Source organism: Sipha flava, unplaced genomic scaffold, assembly GCF_003268045.1.
Source record: "Sipha flava isolate LNK unplaced genomic scaffold, YSA_version1 19063_pilon_pilon, whole genome shotgun sequence".
Lineage (NCBI taxonomy): Eukaryota > Metazoa > Arthropoda > Insecta > Hemiptera > Aphididae > Sipha > Sipha flava.
In genome coordinates this window covers 15,573-35,996 of record NW_020272571.1, presented here as the reverse complement: position 1 = coordinate 35,996, position 20,424 = coordinate 15,573, and the positions used below count along the sequence as shown (strand labels likewise).

General features: G+C 30.5%; 1 protein-coding gene across 1 annotated transcript; it reads right to left on the bottom strand.

Annotated features, from left to right (window-relative positions):
- Window positions 1-11,312: 11,312 nt before the first annotated feature.
- On the bottom strand, window positions 11,313-12,155 carry LOC112681377. Its single transcript, XM_025551637.1, has one exon. It carries the CDS (start codon window positions 12,153-12,155, stop codon window positions 11,313-11,315), a length of 843 nt encoding a protein of 280 aa, XP_025407422.1.
- Window positions 12,156-20,424: the final 8,269 nt, after the last annotated feature.

Below are 20,424 nucleotides of genomic sequence, written 5' to 3'. Positions count from 1 at the left end.
AACCAAATTTTACAACGAATCCAAATTGTAAGTAACTATCGTCATATATACGCTTTGTCGGGCTTATCCGATAAAGTTTATCGATTTATATTATATTAAAGAGAATATCGTTATCTTAATTGCTGCGATTTCACACGACCTCCACACCATCAAATAAACATTAAATAAACCAAATAATATTTAATGTTAATAATAATTCGTACCAATTTTTTTTATAAAGGAAGATTTTTTTCACGTACCACCTTTGAGCTCTCCGCGTACCACTAGTGGTACGCGTACCACAGGTTGAGAACTGCTGAAATATAACATTTGGACATGGTTAATCGTGGCCTAAGTGTATTTTGTGACTGAAGTTAAGTTATAACGAGTATAGGGTTATTATAGTTTTATTTAAAATGTGAATGCTGTTGTTGCTTATTTAAAAATATTTTTATATATTTTTAATTATTATTGCTTCTATCCAAATGATTTAAAGGTACGACGGCTTAACAATAATATTATTTGTGAAAATACAGTTATTAAAAATTATTTGTGCTGCAAAACAATGAATGTGATATTTCACAATAAATTAAAATAAATTACAATAATTTAAATTCGGAAACCTGCATTTAAGATGAAATTAATAATGAGTGAGATGACGAAAGTGGAAAGTCGAAAGTGCATATGGGAGAGAAATTAATAATTGGGAAGATTATGACCAAAACGGATTTGACAAAAAGGAGACGATTGTAGATCAGGGAAGGTCCAGATCCCGAAATCGAGGGGAGTTAGAAATGGATGAGGAAATAGAGATGTCAGGAGTCAAAGTTTAATTTTTGATTTTGAAGTTTCTTGGTCTAAGAATGTAAACATCATTACAGTACTATTAAATTAACCGTCTGTATATCATAACTTGTTCGTTATAACTTCCAAGTGATATGCATAGCACTTATACATTCTTACATGTAATTCACACATGTAAGATTCGTTTTTTACAATTGAGGACAAGATATTTAAATTTGTTACACCTTTTTTTAAATTTTATTACGGGACGTTATTAAGTGACAAGAAACGTATTTGAAATCCTACCTAGTTTTTCTCATTACTGTTCACGGAAATTGTTTTTTTTTTTTTTTTTTGAAGTACGGCGCATGTTTACTACTCATGCAATATTATGCGCGTCGATTACATTCGAAATTTTTTAAATACTTTGTCTGGTCCGCTTTTATTTCTACATCATATTATATAATAATAATAATAATAATACACTGTGAATTGATTAACTTAGTGTTTCAAAACGCGTGTATACACGGCATCTTCGAACCCTAAGGACACATGTGGACGTACCACAATGATGTAAACAATCAACCAATTTGAATATTAATATCACATTTAATATATAGAAGAGGCTGTTATACCCACATGCTGAATTGGTTCCCGTCTGAAAAAGGTATTTTATTAGGTATAGCCGAATTGGTTCCCATTTAATTACTCACATTTTTCTTCTCAATTTTACAGACCTAGTAAGCTTAGTTAAAAATATGCGTTAATGTGTGTTAAAAATAAAATGATAAAATATCTACAATTTTAAATCGATGATTTGGAAAAATTTGAAGCTAACTTTCTTTAAATATTCAATTATTGTAATATTTTTATTAATATAGTGAGTCATACAATTTTCTAAATATTTGTTACTTCTCTCCTGTTTGCTAGTAAGTTTTCTTTGATTATTACTTCGAAATTTAATATAATTTAATGTCTGAATGCTGTTTAAAGTTTCAATCGTTATCTTTATCTCGATAATTTGCTAGTATATAGAATCTAATATCTATCTCGTATATTGTATTATATTTCTATACTTTATCTTATCGATATAATAATTGTGTCTATATGTCATACATATAGCTTTTAAATTTTGTTTTTTCTCTCTATGCACTGGCCCGCTGGATTTTAATTTTTAATAGTGTAGGTAAATTATGTTAAAAATTGAAATTGTCACTATTTTACTTGTACACAAACGGGAACCAATTTGGCAATATCTAATACCTTTTTCAAAAGAGAACCAATTCGGCTATATCTAATGAAATACCGTTTTCAAACGGAAACCAATTCGGCTACTCCCATAGAAGACCCGCATGTTAAAATTTGCATATTTTTTCCGCGTAAAATGTCGGTATTAACTTCGTTTAGATTAAGATACCAACACCAAACATACAGTTTTTATTTAATGTGCATACGATTTAAACACGATTAATATAAACGACACTATTTTTATTCTGCAGACTCTGAATCCGGTCTTAAAAATACGATCTGCATGGACTAGAATAGTTGCAATAATTTAGTTTGTTGTTTTCAATAGAAATGCAAAAGAAGACGATTCGATTTTCGTTGGAGACCAGTTTTCCTCGCCAGCTTTATGAATGTACGACAAACCACCGTGGACAAATTTAAATCACTCTAAAATGGCCTCTAAAAAAATACTTTATTTCGTAATATATCATTACAATTTCATCACAGATTGTTCTCCCATCCGTAAACCAAGATTTTTTAGATTTTAGATAGGTCTATATTGTTGGATTAATTAGAACAAAAAAAGGGGAAAATACTAACCATAAACATATATAATCTAATCACCGACTACAATGGGAAATAGTGAAACAATTATATTAACTGTCAAATCTATCAATTCAATTCAAATTCATTATTAATTCGATTCAATTATATAGGGTGATTTTTTTAATCATGAACCAGTTAATATCTTGGAAAGTATTAGGAATTTTATAGTAATTTTTTTTTTTTAACTTTCTAGGATTTACTATTTCACACTGTGTTACAATTTTGATAATTTTTTTTTCCTTCCTTATTTGATAAAACACGATCAACTTTTGATTTTCAAATGGCAATACCTATCTTTGATAACGAAAATTCATAAACATACTGAAAAAAATAATTTTAATGTTTACAGAATTTAATTTCAGTAATCCGTTATGACTTATTATCGTTTAAATATTTGTTAAATTTACTGTTACTAGGCTATTTATCGAACCCAACAGTAAAAACCAGAAGTCAAAACGGAATGATGTCTCAATTTAACAATACCCATAACGGTCATAATCGATAATAACTCTAAAATACCTAACAAGATAGATAAACAATACTGTTGGAAAAAAAAATGTCCTATCAAAACTCTCACAAGAACACAATGTGTCAGTGAGCGACTAGCCTGCTGCAGCGCGGCTGAATCAGCTATAAAGTATAAAAATAACATATTATAATTTACCATCATGGTTACATAATATATCACTGGTTACTGATTCCTGGTATACGATCTTATCACGTATTATCTTAGTAGATAAACGATAATAAATGCCGGTTAACTGTTTCTGAAAACATGTGGTTATTAGTTAATCGTTAATGTTAGTTTTCCATTATCCAACATCGAAATCAAATTATTAACTAATTATTATTTTTTGAACGTTTAACCGCAGAATACGTTTTAAGCAAATACTAAATTATTTATATTATTTAAAATATAAATTTAAGATTTAAATCTATTATTTCAATGCATATTATATTTTTTAATAGTATTTTAATGTTGTATTTTGGTTAAAATATTTTCCTCTAGAAATGGGTAAGGGTCTTAAATAGCCAAATATAAGTATTAGTAAGGGTTTTTCTGAAATCAAAGGTATTGGTTGTAATAAGCCATGGCCTTTACCTGTTGGATTTTTTATCATTTGGCAAGAAATGCAATTTTTAATAAATTTTGCTGTGTCTTTAATTATTGTGAGCCAATAATACTTTTGGTTTTAATTTAGCTAAAGTTTTTGTAATTTCAAAGTGTCCATTAAAAACTGATTCGTGGTAAGATTTTAGAACTGTGTTAACTAAATTGTTAGATATCACTAATAGATTATTTGATCCATGGGTTGTTCAATTTTTATAATATAGTATAGGGTGACCATATGTAAAAAAAAAAAATACAGGGCATATATATATTTATTAATTTTTAATTGTGAAAAAACATAATTTTTAAGAACACTGTATAAGATTAAATTCATGTACTTTACTTTTTTATAAAACTTATTAATTCATTTTGATAACGATTATTCAGACATGTTTTCACTATTTAATTTTTCATATTTTTCTGAAGAAGTAATTACCTTTAATAATTGTGGATTTTCTATTAAAAATATATGAAATTCTGTACATGAAACATTTTTTTAATTGTTGTTTTACGATTGTTATCGATCTAATTGTGTCCACGAGAAATCGACTTTTCTCATCTGTCCATAAAACATTTGTAATTTAAAATACTCTTTCTACCAACGCGTTAGTTCCGGGAATAGCCATTGAATGCTCTAAAACAACCGTAAAATATCTAATTGGAATGTAATTTTTTTCTAGAATTTTAAATATTTCACACCACCTATCTTCGGCTTTTAAACCATTACCAATTTTTAAAATTAACCTTCATTACATTTATCACATGATTAAATTCGTCAAAAAGTTCATCTTCATCGAATTTCAATGTTGTATTATTCTTAATAATATATTTCAAACTTTCTTGAATGTCAATCCAAATTGGAAAATCTAGTACTCGAATCCAACGAAAAACTTTTAGTGGTTCAAAGTGATATCCCCATTTTTCCAAAATGGTCATTTCGATAACTCAGATAAGCTCCGATTACTCGTAAACATTCTTGTACGGACTGGGAGCGTAAAGCATTGATACGCGCGCCCGGTTACCTAAATACTCCGTGTGCTGCACTCACACACCGACCGACCTTTGTAAAATGTGTGTATTTTGTAAATAGATCGGACAGCAGTGGTTGGGATCGCCGCGCGACTACTGTCCGACTATGTGTGTAAGTGGTGTGTGTATGTGTGTATTCGTGTGGGTGTGTGCTTAAACTAAAACAGAAAGGGTAACTAAGATAAAAATAAAAATTATGACGCAAAATATAGTAATTAGTGTTGCTGTATAATAATGATATAATAAAATAAATAATTCACGGCAACACAAAATATAATTAAAAAGATGATGATTTAAATTACGGCCCTTTTGGCCCAACACGTAAAAATGTATAAATTGAATGTAATAATAAAATAAATAATAATAAAAATGGTAACTGTGAGTGGTAATGAATTGGCCGAACAATTAAATTGTAAATAAATAATATAATGAGTAGGCAACAGTAAGTAAATTGCCTACTGCGGCCGGTTATCACGACCTGTACAGTAAAATAATATATACAATTATTCGAATAATTCACACACACACACACACACACACAAATAAAAATAACAATAATATAATATGTATGTAGGCCCTTCTGGCCCAACAAGTGTAAATAACAAGAAAATAAAAAAAATAGTATAATATGCGGCCCTTAGGGCACGATAATAAACAATAATAATAATAATTAAGAAATATAACTCACGGATAAGTCGGAGCACTGCTGGCCAGCAGCTACCAGAACCTTAAATACACTGCAGATACACAAAAAATATAAATATGTGGCACTTAGCGCTCACAACCAATAAAATAATATAAAATATAAATCAGTGGCGATTAGCGCACACTATAAATAACAATAATATAAAATATAAATCAGTGGCGATTAGCGCACACTATAAATACTAATAACAAAAATTAAATAAAATGTTGGCGATTCGCGCCTGGTAACAAAAACGTAAATTTAATTTCGCGACGTTTTGCTCACGACGACGGACGGACAGCGACAAAAATTGCGGCGGCCGTGTTAAATTACGTGCAACTGTGAGCCGGTGACAGCAGATAACGCGCCGGTAACTGATTAGCATATTATATAACTCACAACACAAAATATAATTAAAACAAAAATAAATACAAAAATAACGGCTATAATGTGCGCGAGTGTTTGTGTGTGTGTGTGTGTCGGTCGGCGGCGAGATATTCACGTACGCTCCACACAGGTACCAAATTATAATATATTGGCGTCGACAATTCTTCTCATACTGATAAATTCAAACAATCACAAGATTATAATTATAATCATTATTCATTACTTTCGTAAGTTTCGTTTTCAAATTAATTTCGTTTGATCAAAAAAACAGGACAAAAAGTGTCCTGAAAGAAGTTTGTCAAGTGTTACGTGCCACCGGCTCGATTTCAAGTGTTGCGAGTCGAAGATGTGTTTAATTTAAATAGACATGAGACTTTTAATACATTAATACATTTATTTTAATACTCAAAGTGTTTAACAAAATTCTAATACAAAGTGACGTGGAGTAGCTTGTTGTTCCGTGACTAGAACTCATCTGCATTGTGGTCATTTTGATCCCTCTTTTATATGGATTGATTGACGTCATTGGTCTTGTTGTTTCGGCAATACTCAGCAATAGACCTTGCTCTTTTGACCTAATTCACTATTCTAGGAATACGGATTAACAGTTTATTATATCTTGTTATTTCGGCAATACTCAGTGATAAGCCTTGTCCGTCTGACCTACTTCATTATTCTAGGAATCAATTTTATTACATCTCTTAATATTCCTACTCGGTTTATGACCAATTAGTTAAATATAACGATGTGTAATACATATAATATTGTGATATGCACGATTTCTATTTATACGTGGTTCTAGGAATATGGTAGCCCATAACACAAGACAACAGGACACAATGCTGAAATAAAGGACAATCCTGTAAAAAACAGGACGTATGGTCACCCTAATATAGTAGTTGATTTTTTTATTAAATATTTCCTAAATTTTTTATAGAATTTCTTTTTGTTTCTCCCAATAATAAATTATAACATTACAAAACTCGTCTTCTGATTGTTGTTTTTGTAGTGTCTCGGATTTTAATGTGTCGAAATTAATTGTGTCAGTAGTTACGATTTCATCATTTTCGCTTAGTTTGTTTGTTTTTTGTGTAGTTTTAACGAGACAACACGTCAGCGAAGGTATTATTTTGATAATTTGTCCGAATACACGATAATAACAACGCAAATATTTATTTAGAAAACCAACTTATTTCCCAAGTTTCTAGTTTTAAATACTTGGGAAGTTCAATAACATTAGATGGAAGAAGCTCACAGGAAATTAAACAAAGAATCGGACAAGCAAAGACAGCTTTTATCAAGAAAAAGAAAATGTTGGTTTCGAAAAAAATTAGCCGAGTAACAAAAAAGATATTTTTAAAAATATTTATATAGAATGTCGCATTATATGACTGCGAGACATGGGTTATTAATGAAAAGGAAAAAAGATCCCTTGAAGCATTCGAAATGTGATGTTGGAGACTCATGGAAAAGATAAACTGGACAGAAAGAATAACAAATGAAGATGTACTAACCTAAATTGGAGAAACAAGTTCCATAATTAAAACCATAAAGTGACAACGATAGAACATAATGAGTCACGTTTTACGCTATAATGAAGAATTGCATCACACTATAATAGAAGGTGCAATTGAAAGACGAAGACCACTATGAAGACCAAGAAACTCGTACATATCTCAACTGAAAAATGACGCAGGGATTGATACATACGCCGAATTAAAAAGACTTGCCGAAGATCGTGAGTGAAATTAAAAACATTGTAAACTAACCTAATACGGGTTGAAAAAAAAAATTAATTGCACGACCCACAATTCGAATGACACCGTTAGAATAATGTACGGATTATTTTCAATTGTATAAAGCAATTAAAAACCCGCAATTATACATGTGATCGTTGCAATTTATATAAATTTATATTGATATTATGTTCATCAATATTTTATCATATATTAATCGAAAGCCCGGTAAAACCGTTTAATTATTGAATTATCATAGATGGCATTGATGTTTCTTCAAAATTCTTAGAGAAAATAAACATATTAGAATTTAATCGTTTTCACAGTATACAAAATTTACAAATTTGTTCAAAAAAATTTTAAATAAATTATCGAAATGTACTGGTGCATTTCACGAGCTGCGATGCGAAAATCACCTTTGAATTCGCTAACTGAAGATCGTCATCGACGGTCAAATACCTCGTTTTTTATTATTACCTTTCGGTTGCTGATGAACAGTACAAACTGCAGTTATTACTATTAATATCAATAATTCTCGGACCGGCTATAAAAATTTAAAATTCTGTTCTAAAATATAAAAATATAATTTATTAATTTCTATCGGTTTGAGTTTTTAAATCCTTTTCTTCGTCCGTCTAATTAGTTTAGTTTTCTGTTTATAAATTCATTATAAATTAATTTTTTTGTTTGTCGGACGTAAACTTTCTTTTAAGTTTAAATTTTGTTCGTTATGTTTTTTTCTTTCTTTTTTTACTTTTATTCCACTGCAAGTGTGTGTACATTGCATCATGGGTTGATGATACTATATTGTATATAGTATATACACATGTACAGCGATAACACGAAAACGCCAGACTCTTGTCCCTCACGATTGTTTGTGTATACGTAATACTTGATTCTTCACATCATGGGGTGTTGTGATACAGGACAGGAGCGGGGCGCGACGACGTTATAATGAATGTAAGTCTCCTTATCCCCGAAGTCGTCTCACCCCCGCGCACGGGATAAAACGATCGTAAAAATAAAAAATGTAAACAAGAGACTACAGAGCAAACGTTTTCGTGGATTGAATATGTACGCATTTATTATTTATCGCGTTTTCCGAATAGTTTTATTCTTGCGTTCACATACGACGGATAGAGGCGGACGGATGTTTAACAATGGCACATTGTCGGGCGATGTTTATTTTATATATAAATATAAGCTCTACTGAAATGAAATCGAATAATTTATTTTCACGTTATCCTGTGCGGAGCAGCAGCGGTTTAAATATGCATAACTCATCTCTGAACTCCGATTAAATGCTCGACTAGTACAGTACACGTCATGTATATATATATATATATTTTATACATGGTATTATATTATTATACATTTCCACCCGTTCTGCGGTGTGCATTACAGATTATACGTCAATTGTTTTTCAAAACTCGCGCGTTCGTCTAGATTACAAGGAAGTATTATTATTTATCATCATTACAGGTATTACTATTGCGGTATTTATTATGTATTTAAAACGGTCCTAACGGCTGGGGTCGGTCACATGTGTTCGCGATAATACTGTACCCGTTGCAGTAAATTATTAAACATATAATGTGAATGTGCGCGCCGGGAGCATAAAATAATATGCGCTGTCCGGTCACCAATATCCGTGTGCACCACTAACACGGTGAAAATAGCTGGGTGTGTAGTGGTGTAAGTAGCTCGAACAGTAGTGGTCGGGATTGCCGGGCAGTTACTGACGAGCTACGTAATGCGATGGTGTGTAATTGTGTATAAATGTCGTGTGTGTACTTAAGAACTAGAATAAAATAATACACAATACACAACTAAAAATGGTAACTATGTTGCTGTATTTATAAAATAAATTATAGGAATCGGCCCTTCTGGCCCAATAATAAATTATAAGATTTAAAATTAATATGGTAATAACAAAAAATAATTCACAGCAACACGTAAAATGTATAAATAATAATAATATATACTCTGGCTATTTGAGCCTAACTAAAATGCCGATTCGGCACAACCAATATAATAAATAATAATAATTATAATGGCCCTTATGGCACAATAATAATTAAATAATTATGGCCCTTTTGGCCCAACAACAAAATAAATAATATAAATAATAAAGAGTTGCCTGGTTGGCACAACGATAAAAATACTAATTAAACAGATAATATAAATAAAACTCACAAGTTAGTCGGAGTACTGCTGGCCAGCTGCAATCTGTACCTTAATTTAAATTATAATTAAAATTCACACGCACAATTTAAATTCGTTCACACACTGTAATATACTTTAACATACAATATAAATAAATTAAAACAATAAATACTACGGCGATTCGCTCACGTATAAATAATTATAATATAAAAAACTCACGGTGATTAGCGCACCTAAAATAATATAATTAATAATAAAAACTCAATATTAATGCGGTTGGCAACGATTAGCGCACGCTCAAAAATATAATAATAATAATACGAAGATTCGTAAAATACAGCACATGTATCACGTAAAATACACTTGTGGCAATTTGTGCACCCAAATTATATTTTATGAAGTTGCGGCGATTCGCGCCTATAACAATAATAATAAAAAATAATAACGATTATTAGCGCTTTTCCATTAGAGAAAATAAAACCGTAATAACATTCTAACACAACGCGTTGGAGGTACGGAAACGACAACATAAATGCGGGCGGCCGTGATAAATATTTTCGCGATGGACGACCCGGCAACGCAGATAACGCACCGATACCCGATAACGCGTCGGGACCAGTGGCGTAGCCAGGATTTTTAAATGGGGGGGGGGGGCTAACCACTTTTTTTGGATAAGTAAGGTAAGAGAGGATATGAGAATTCACCCTTAACCCCCCCACCATCTACCACCAAGTTTCTAAACGTAATTCAAGCATTTTAGTATAATTTTAAAAATATTTATTAATATATCTATATCTATACTACTATATAAAATGAAGTCGCTTTTTTTTTTGTTCGGTAAAAACTCTGAAACTACTTATTGGATCGTCGTGCAGTTTTTTTTTAAAAAAAAGAGAACATCACAGAGAAAGTTTTAGGCGTAAATTTAGTCCGATAAAGTTAATAAATAATTAGTTATTAGTTATCTATATATATATATATATAAACTAGCCTATCTAACTATATCAACTTATCCAATTATTTAAAAGAGTATCGCCTCAATTAAGAAATGATAATTATCAAATTGTCATCAAAGCCGACAAAGTACCTGCAGGAGAACATATATATATATATATATATATATAGTAATATATATATATATATATACATATACATAATATATAGTATTTTTTGTAAGTAGGTCACTGATTACAAACAATAATTTAATATAAGATGAATAAAATGTAAATTCAGAAAATATATATTTTGGTTTGTACTTAATTTCAACTTTTAGATACTTTACCTATTACTTTTAAATTTTCTCATACATAATAACACTAATACATGGCCTACGAAAATGCTAAAAAACCAACTAATACGCGGGCAACGCCATGTCGGGACAGCTAGTCTATATACAATATAAAAATTTCGTGTCACGATGTATGTTCGCGATAATCTCCGAAACTACAGGACCGATTTTGATGAAATTTTTTACACCGTGTGTAATTTGGTCCAACTTAAAATATAGGATAGTTTTTTTTTCAAATTTTTTAATATTTTAAATATTTTAATTAACTTTTTAATAAATGTGTAAAATTGCATGGTGTATTTCGGTGTATTTCTATCACCGGAAACATCGATGAAAATTTAAACGCCAATTATAATTTTCAAAAAAGTTTTCCAAAGATTCCACAATTGCTCTCTCTTCTGCTTGTTCGATGAAATTATGCAGGCACCGAGTTGTTTCGCGTTCCTCACAACTGCCCATAAAATAAATTTGGAGAAACTTTTGATCATCATTAGGCATTGGCATTAATGACCCAATCTTGTGGTACACTTGGCCTTGGATTTTGAACGTAGTTACAAAATTATTTCCATCAGATGTGAGGTCGCAAATTTTAGTTGCGCCAAAGGACGTCATTTGGAAGCAAGAATTGAATTTGCGTGTCTTACGTAAAAATAATTTCGAATCGTCTGATTCGCCAGCAAGAAATGATTTTAAAGGTTCCGGTGGAATAGGAAGAGGTGCCAGTACAACTTTTCCAGATGCACAACACATACCAATCGTTTCATTGCGGAATTTTAACGCTTGACAATATTGGCATATTTTATCCATTGCACCAATTATAATTTTAGTATGTGCAGAGTAATTGATATCTGGTGCATATTCGAACGCAAGGCGAACGAATGATGCACGTGTTAATGCACGGTTGGTTTGTTGTCGCTCTCTGTCAAGTTCTCTAAATGTGGCTATGTGCCGTTCTCGCGCCGATCTTGTTCTCAATACATTTTGTCGTAGACGTTCATCACGCTGTTCTCGAGACTCTTGTCTGCGAATTTCTGCTGTTCTGATTTGTTGAGCTGCGTTTCTTGCTGCAATTTGTTCTTCCGATTCATGAGCTCTATTAGCAAGCATACGTCGTGCATTTTTACTATACTGATTGTGTAGGTTAGATTTCCGCGGCATTATACTAAATTTAAAAAAAATTAAAGAATATTCAATACTGAACACTGCACAATAATAACACAATACCAAGTATTTATGGTTAGTGTGTAGGTAAAGTAAAATACGAAAACACTAAACCGGTACAAATTAAACTGTATAAATAAAAATAACAAACAAAACTCGAGACGGCGCGATTAACTTCAAGCCAAACCAAAATATGAGAATGAGGCAAACCTCGCTTTTGCCACTCAATAGAATACAGCCAGCAACGTGTGTTACCAAAAACTGAATATTTTACGATTAAATTAATTAAAGATTTTAACTTTTGTTTAAACACACGTGTAACGATATCGTGACGATGTATTGATTGTTGGCCTGGTAATAACAAACTTTTTTATTTCTTCCCAATTTGGATTACACGTAAATGTAACAAACAAATCAGGTCGACCGTAATGACGTACATAAGTCGTCGCATCTTGTATGTATTCCTGCATGCTCCGTGGACTGCCGATGTAGCTTGAAGGTAAAATACATGCAGTTCCGATGTCATTGGCGTTTAAATTTTCATCGATGTTTCCGGTGATAGAAATACACCGAAATACACTATGCAATTATACACATTTATTAAAAAGTTAATTAAAATATTTAAAATATTAAAAAATTTGAAAAAAAAACTATCCTATATTTTAAGTTGGACCAAATTACACACGGTGTAAAAAATTTAATCAAAATCGGTCCAGTAGTTTCGGAGATTATCGCGAACATACATCGTGACACGAAATTTTTATATATATAGATGGAGCCAAAAATGTATAAAATTTCATCAATTGAGAACGGCTGGGCCGATTTAGCTCAAATTTTTTTAATTGTTTGTAATTGCCAGGAGAAGGTTTTTACGAAAAATTTTTTTGGAAAAGTGCTATTGTTTAATAAATCATAGTTTAATTTAATAATTTTTGACCCGGTCGATAACTGCACAATTGAAAATGAATTATTAAATAAAACTATTAAGAAACTATTAAAAAACTATAAAAAAATTATTTAAAAACTATTAATTTTATTTTTGGTAGTAAATGACGGGTATTGCATAAATATTAAACAAAAAAAGATCCCGCAACAGGTGTCAAAACAAATAAGAATGTTAGTTTGAAAAATTATTATGCATATCGGTTGATGATTAAACGCGATCAGGACAAAATTATTCTACGATATCATGAGCTTCGTCAAGAATTCATGGTCGAAATGTATGTAAAGATAGAGAGCGAACGATTTTGATACTTGCGATTTAATCAAAAAAAAGCTGCGTGCAGAAGATTCTCAAAACAATTGTTAGATATTGGAGATGGGAAAGTTACTACAGATGAAACGGAATGTATAAAATTACCGATCGATTTCTGCACAATCATTTATTCACAAGATGCTCTCATTGACTAGATATTTTCCAATATACACAGACAGTATACAAATCATGAGTGGCTGGCAGAAAGGGCAATTTTAGTAGTAAAAAATGTGGACGTCAACGAATTGAATCTCAAGATAAACATTTATTACCAGGAGACATGGTGTCATACAAATCTATAGATATAGTTTGCTATGCTACTGAAGCTGTAAATTATCTAACCGAGTTTTTAAACTCATTGGACTTACCAGGCATGTTACCGCATAATTTACAATTGAAGGTTTGTTCTCCGGTTATTTTGCTTTATAATTTGACCTACCACGGTTGTACAACGGCACGCGATAAGTTGTTAAAAAATTAATGAAAAAGTTATTGAAGCCATAATTTTAAATGGCAAATTCCGAGGTGAAAATATATTATTATCGCGAATTTCTATTATATCCACAGATGTGCCAATACAATTTAAACGCCTTAAATTTCCAATTAGATTGGCATTTGCAATGACTATCAATAAGTTTCAAAGCCAAACAATGTCTGTAGCTTAGATTTGAGCATATCATATTTTTCACACGGATAATTATACGTGGTGTGCTCTCGAGCCATCCAGTTTGTGTTGGCGAAAGATGGGATAACAAAAAATATTGTACACTCTGTTGCATTAAGGGATAGATATTGTTTTTTACTAATATTGTCATAATTAGCGATATATATCATTTTAATTGATCAATTTTAATAAATTATTAAAAAAATAAATGTTTGATGTTTTTTCATTTTTATACTTCGTCACTATTCATAGCACTCCATATCTCTTCTTTACATCCTTATCCTTACCCACATTCTTACATGCCTATATTTAATTAGTTATTTTTTTCTTGCAAAATATTCTCTAGAAATAATTTATATGATAAAACAATGTTTGCCGGGTCAGCTAGTAATTTATAATAATAATAATAATTTTGGTTTCAGTGTTCAGTCACTTGCTCCACTCTGACAGCTGCATTCTCTTAGGCGAATTTCTGGAAAATTCAGTTATTGTTTCACTTACATCGAATTGCTTTTTTTTATTTATATTAGCCATAGCTAACCCATTCAGTCTGTTTTCCGACATGATGCTTTTTAAAAAAAATTTTAAGCGATTAAGTGCTGAAAACGTTCTTTCCAGAGTGAAAGAGGTAACTGGTAACGTGGCGAATAATTGTAAAAGTATTTTAATGTTAGATCGAAGATTGGTGCGATGAGAGAGTGAATTAAGAGCAGAATTCGGTTTTGGAATAGTATTTTGACTCTATTGTTGCCTCCATATGAACAGGTCAGCTCTGATTGTAGATGAGGTATTATCATGGAGATCTTGGACATATATTTTAGCAGCTTTTATTATATTTTTATCGTCAAACATATTTAAATTGGCCGGAATAAGTCCTTCAAGTGGCATAACATCAATATGCCTTTGATTAAAACGAGCGTTGATTCTATTAAATAGTCAAGATACATTATACATATAAACACGGCCCATGGGGGAGGCTATAGCCCCCTTAGCCCCCCCCCCCTTGGCCACGCCACTGGTCGGGACTTAATTAATTCACACGCAATAACAAAAATAAATAAACCACAATACAGATAATATTTGTGCATGTGTGTGCAACCAATTATTTCCAGCCGTATTATTTAATATTAATGCTTAACAGTGAACGCCCGAGGGCCTCCGGAACGATACAGAGACCAATACAGCGGGTAACGAGGGTGCGCAACTAGTCGATCATAGAATAACGATAATGCAACGTGTACTTCGAGTATAAGTTCAACAATGGCATAAAAGAGTATGTGAAGTATAGTCGAGTAGAAGTATGTACAAGCATTATACTAATTCCTTGTTAATTAGTATTTATGATTAAAAATACAATTTAATCTCAATTCAAATATTTCTACTTAAATATCTTTATACTTCATAGTCATTTTTAAGGAAATCGAAAAAACAACCATGCAATATTTATGTTATCATTTTTTTTCTTCGAATTTTCATAAAATAAAACTATTTTTTATCGCCGTGTACTACTACAATACAGGAGATTTAGAAAAATTGGTATTACTTTTTGATTAGTAATAGTAATAGTAATAATAAAACTAAAAAATAAATAAAAATATATTACACTTATTTTTATTGTGGAATTTGAGATTGTGTTTGATTACTTATAATGAAAATTTGTTGGTTGGAATTTAGTTGTTCCAATTCACAAAATTGAATGAAGGTAATTATTCGTAATTTACGACATAAGGATTGATTTTGTTTGTTTCATTCGTGAATATATTTCCAAATATTCAAACCATATACAATTGCCAATTTCATAATAATGTCATCAAAGCAAGGGAATTTTCGTGTGAAAGCTTTAAATACAATTTAAAAATATTTTATTTTATTTTTTAAAACACATCTCAGTAAAATTAATTTGTTTTCGACTTAATAAAATCGAGTTGAAAAGAAGTCTCGAAATACATTTCAACAGTATTAAATTAACTTTCAAATAAATGCAACGATTTTTCGTGTAATTTAATCGATTTGTAATATGTTTAACATAACTACAAATCGATTTTTAAAACACTACATCACAGCATAATTACTGCGTGCAACGGAATGTCTTCGTAGCCGCACTCGAAATCGGAACGTATTATTAGCAATTGACATTCACTGAGAGCCGACGCTTGAAACTAACCTGTTTGTCGAATCAATTGAGAAACAATCAGAGACGTATTTATGTTTTTGGCGCCCTGGGGCACTGTTCCTTAAAGGCGCCCTCTTTCAATAATAACAGTTAATTCTGATATGGGGTGATTATTAAAAACAAAAACATTTTCAATACAAATAAATATATTACGGATTTATCTCTCTTTAATGCTGAAAATGATATCTCGGCTGAACAATTGAATGTTGGACAGCATAAATAAATCCTTAATACTATATTTACGTAAGGAAACAGTTCTTGAAGTTTTTCAGTTCTGATAATTTTACAAATATCCATTACAATTTTAGGTCTTATGTTTTCAGTTAAGTTCATTAAATAGTTCTAAATTGTATACACTCGTTAGAAAATGAAGACGAAAGATCATTTGTATATATATATATATATTGAAGTATTTCTGCTTTTTTATAAACTTCTGATGGTGATAATTTTATTATTCGAAATAAAAAGTTAAATTTTTTATTGGCGTCATCATAGTAGAATTTTCTTCTTTCTAGTTCAGAATGTAGATTGTCAATAATAGCGTAATTATTAATCCTTAAGAGTCTCGAACTTCAAAATTTATTTCTCCTTCTCTTTTTTCATCTGCAGTTAATTTTCTTTTTCTTTTGCGTATTTCTTGATATGTTTTGTGTCCCAATTTATTAATTGCTCTCTCTTCACAGATATCAAACATACTCCTTAAATCTAATACATATTGTAACGATCACACATACCTACTACCATCCGCTATGCCGCGCCACCGGTATCTCATGACGTCACGCATCGACCCGTCGATCTCACACTACAACGACGGTAAATAGCGCTGGCGTGATGTAATATCATTGATTATAGAATAGATAGATAGTCAACACAATGTTAATATTTGGCGACTACTCGTAAAATGCAACCGCTATGGAGCGCTGGCGTCGCTGTGATGCAAGGAGGTGGTACCTCTATCATAGATAGTCATGAAGACGGGAAGGCAATCACGTGGGGTCGGCGAAAAATACCGTCTTTCTATTTATAGAATTATTTTTCATGTATAATGAAAAATTGAAGTACCATTATATTTATTCCCATTATAATCGATAAAATTAGTGATTATTATTTTATTATCATTATTTCGTCAATATTTTACGATTTACTCTGTGAATATTATTACAACATTATTAGCAACTTATTTTGTTATTTGTATATTATTTATCAAACACATATAAACTGATTTTTTGTTTTGGAGTTTTGGTGAAGGTACCTATAATGAACAATATAGGTAAATCTATAAAAAAAAACTATATCACTAAGTTCATGTTAAGTACTAATTAATTAATTATAAAAAGCAAATAATACCTATTTAAAATTTGTTTTAAATATTTTTATAAAAGTATTTTAATAATGCTTTAATACATAACAAAAAAAGTATTATTTATTACACTGGAGTAATAATAGTTGGATACTTTATTTTTTTTTTCTTGCTTAATTATCAAAACATTGTATAATTAGTATGGTCATTACACCAATAAATTTCCATAATACCTATGTATGATTATTTTCAAACAATTATTATATTTGGTTTATCTCTATGTCTACAGGAAACTCAAGTTTGTTCTCAATTGAACAGGAAAAACTTCACAATAGCTACATTTGTCAAGAGCATTCCCCCCCCCCTCCCCGAGAGTTTTACAAATATATTTAATAAAATCCGTTTAGTAAGCACTGCCATTCCATATAAATATAAATCTGAGCAAAAACAACAACCATCTACATTATTAGGTTTTAACCAAAATGATGCATCTGAACAAAAATGTCTTACAATTTCAACTCCAGTAAATACTTATACACACACAAAATCAGACATGGTAGAGTTAGTTTTTTTTAGCCCATCTTCATCGTTATCTACTCCTAATAAAACTAAAATTACAGATATAATACAAATGCCAGACTCAAATTTAAAAAGGAAATGTGATTTGTTAGAAAAAGATACTCCCGGAAAATTAATTTTAAAACAAAAATTAAAACAAAAAAATAAAATTATTCATAATAAAATCACACATATTTCAAAATTAAAAAAAGAGGTAGATGTTTTAATCGCTATAATAATTTAAAAAATTCAATAAATTTACATAAATTTTCATCAATTAACTCCAAAGCAATTGTGTTTATGCAATAAAAAGATAGACAACGTCCATGGACATTAAATTAAAAAAATTTGGCTTTAAATTTATATTATAAATCACCCAGTGCATATAAATTTTTACGTTCCCAAAAAGTAAATTTATCAGGACTTTCAACAATTCGTCATTGGATAGGTCAATCAAAATTCTTACCAGGTTTTAATTAAATATTTTTCAGTCATCTTAAAAAAAAAAAATTGAATCAACTGATTATAAAGAAAAAGTATGCACTGTTTGTTTCGATGAGATGTATATAAAAGAATTTATAGAATATTCCAAAGAATTTGATTTCATTGAAGGTTTTGAAGATAAGGTCAATGTGGCAGGACAAATAAAAGTGCTAACTGTGTTCTGGTGTTTATGGCTCGAGGTATTTATTCACCGTGGAAATTTCCAGTCGCCTATTTTCTTTCTCATTCTGATGTTGACAAAATCAATTTAAAAAATTTAATAATTGATGTCCTTAAAAATGTATTTGAAGTAGGATTGTGTCCAAAAGTTGTTGTTTGCGATCAAGGCACAAATAATCAAAGTACTTTAAAATCATTAAATATTTCAGAAGATAGCCCATATTTTTATGTTGATAATAATAAAATATTTTCTATATTTGACGTTCCACATTTAATTAAAAGTGTAAGAAATAATTTAATTGAAGCCTGTTTTATTAAAGGTGATAATATAATCTCATTTGATGACATAAAAAAAACTTATGAGTTAGACATAAAAAATCATAAAGTAGGTCTCTCATTAAAATAACAGATGCTCATATTTATCCAAATTCTTTTCAAAAAATGCGTGTTAAATTAGCCACACAATTACTAAGCAATTCAATATCAGCAACAATCTGAACATGCATACAAACAGGACAACTTCTAAATAGCACTGCTTCAAACACAGCAGATTTTATTGAGTTCATTAATAATTTATTTGATTGTTTAAATAGCCGGTCTTTATATAGCCATGATCCATATCTCTGTGTATTAACTGATTCAGGTACTGTAAAACATTTTTTATTAGAAGCTTCGCAATACTTCACAGATTTACATAAATTAAAAAAAGGAAAATTAACACAACCACTCTGTTTTAAGTTTTAAGCAAACCATTAATGGTGTATTGCAAATTTTTGAAGAAGAAAAATCTAATGATATAGTATTTTTAATGACCAACCGTTTGAATCAGGATGTATTAGAAAATCTTTTTAGTATTTTTCGACAAAAGGGTGGTTATAATAAGAATCCAACAGCCAGAACGATCAGGTCTTCGATAAGAAGTAATAGTATTTTTTCTTTATGCACATCTACTAGAACAAATTGTGAGAAACTGTTGAAAAACTGAGTAATTTCCATAAAATCTGTAAAATTCCGCCGTAAACGGATTTAATCATATTTGATTATCAATTTAACAATATCATTTAAAATAGTAAATCATTAGGTACGAGTGCTAGGAATTAAATATCAATAAAATGTATAAATAACTCTGACCACAATGGCGCAATGCAATACTGAGTTATGAGCACCCGTGGCCCGCCCCGCCCAGTGCGGCAGCGCCGACGCTCGTTCTGTATTTATCTATACAGATTGTAAAATAATTATTTTTTCTATTATACAACGCATTCTATCGGCAGCTAGAACAAACATAATTTTAGTAGCCTAATATCTCTATACCATGGACTATCTATCTATTCTATAATTAATGGTAATATTAAAAAACATAAAATTCTTAATACAATTAATAAACTTTCAACTTTCTTTAACAGTAAATAAATAGTAAAATTCAGAAACGCCTACAGTGCACAATAAATTAATATCTCCAAAAACAATATACATTAATCTACCAAAACTTATTAAATGAAACATGTACCTTTTACTCACCCGGGAAATTAAATCAATAAACACCAAATACACATATATATGAGACCGACAGACCAATTCGTTACATCTTTCTGACCAAATATCGGTTGCGAGATATTACTAAAGATTCAGAGTCCAGGGTACGGCCTTAAA

Excerpts from the sequence above, each read along its gene's own strand:
- LOC112681377 (XM_025551637.1), bottom strand. The coding sequence starts at position 12,155 with ATGCCGCGGAAATCTAACCTACACAATCAGTATAGTAAAAATGCACGA.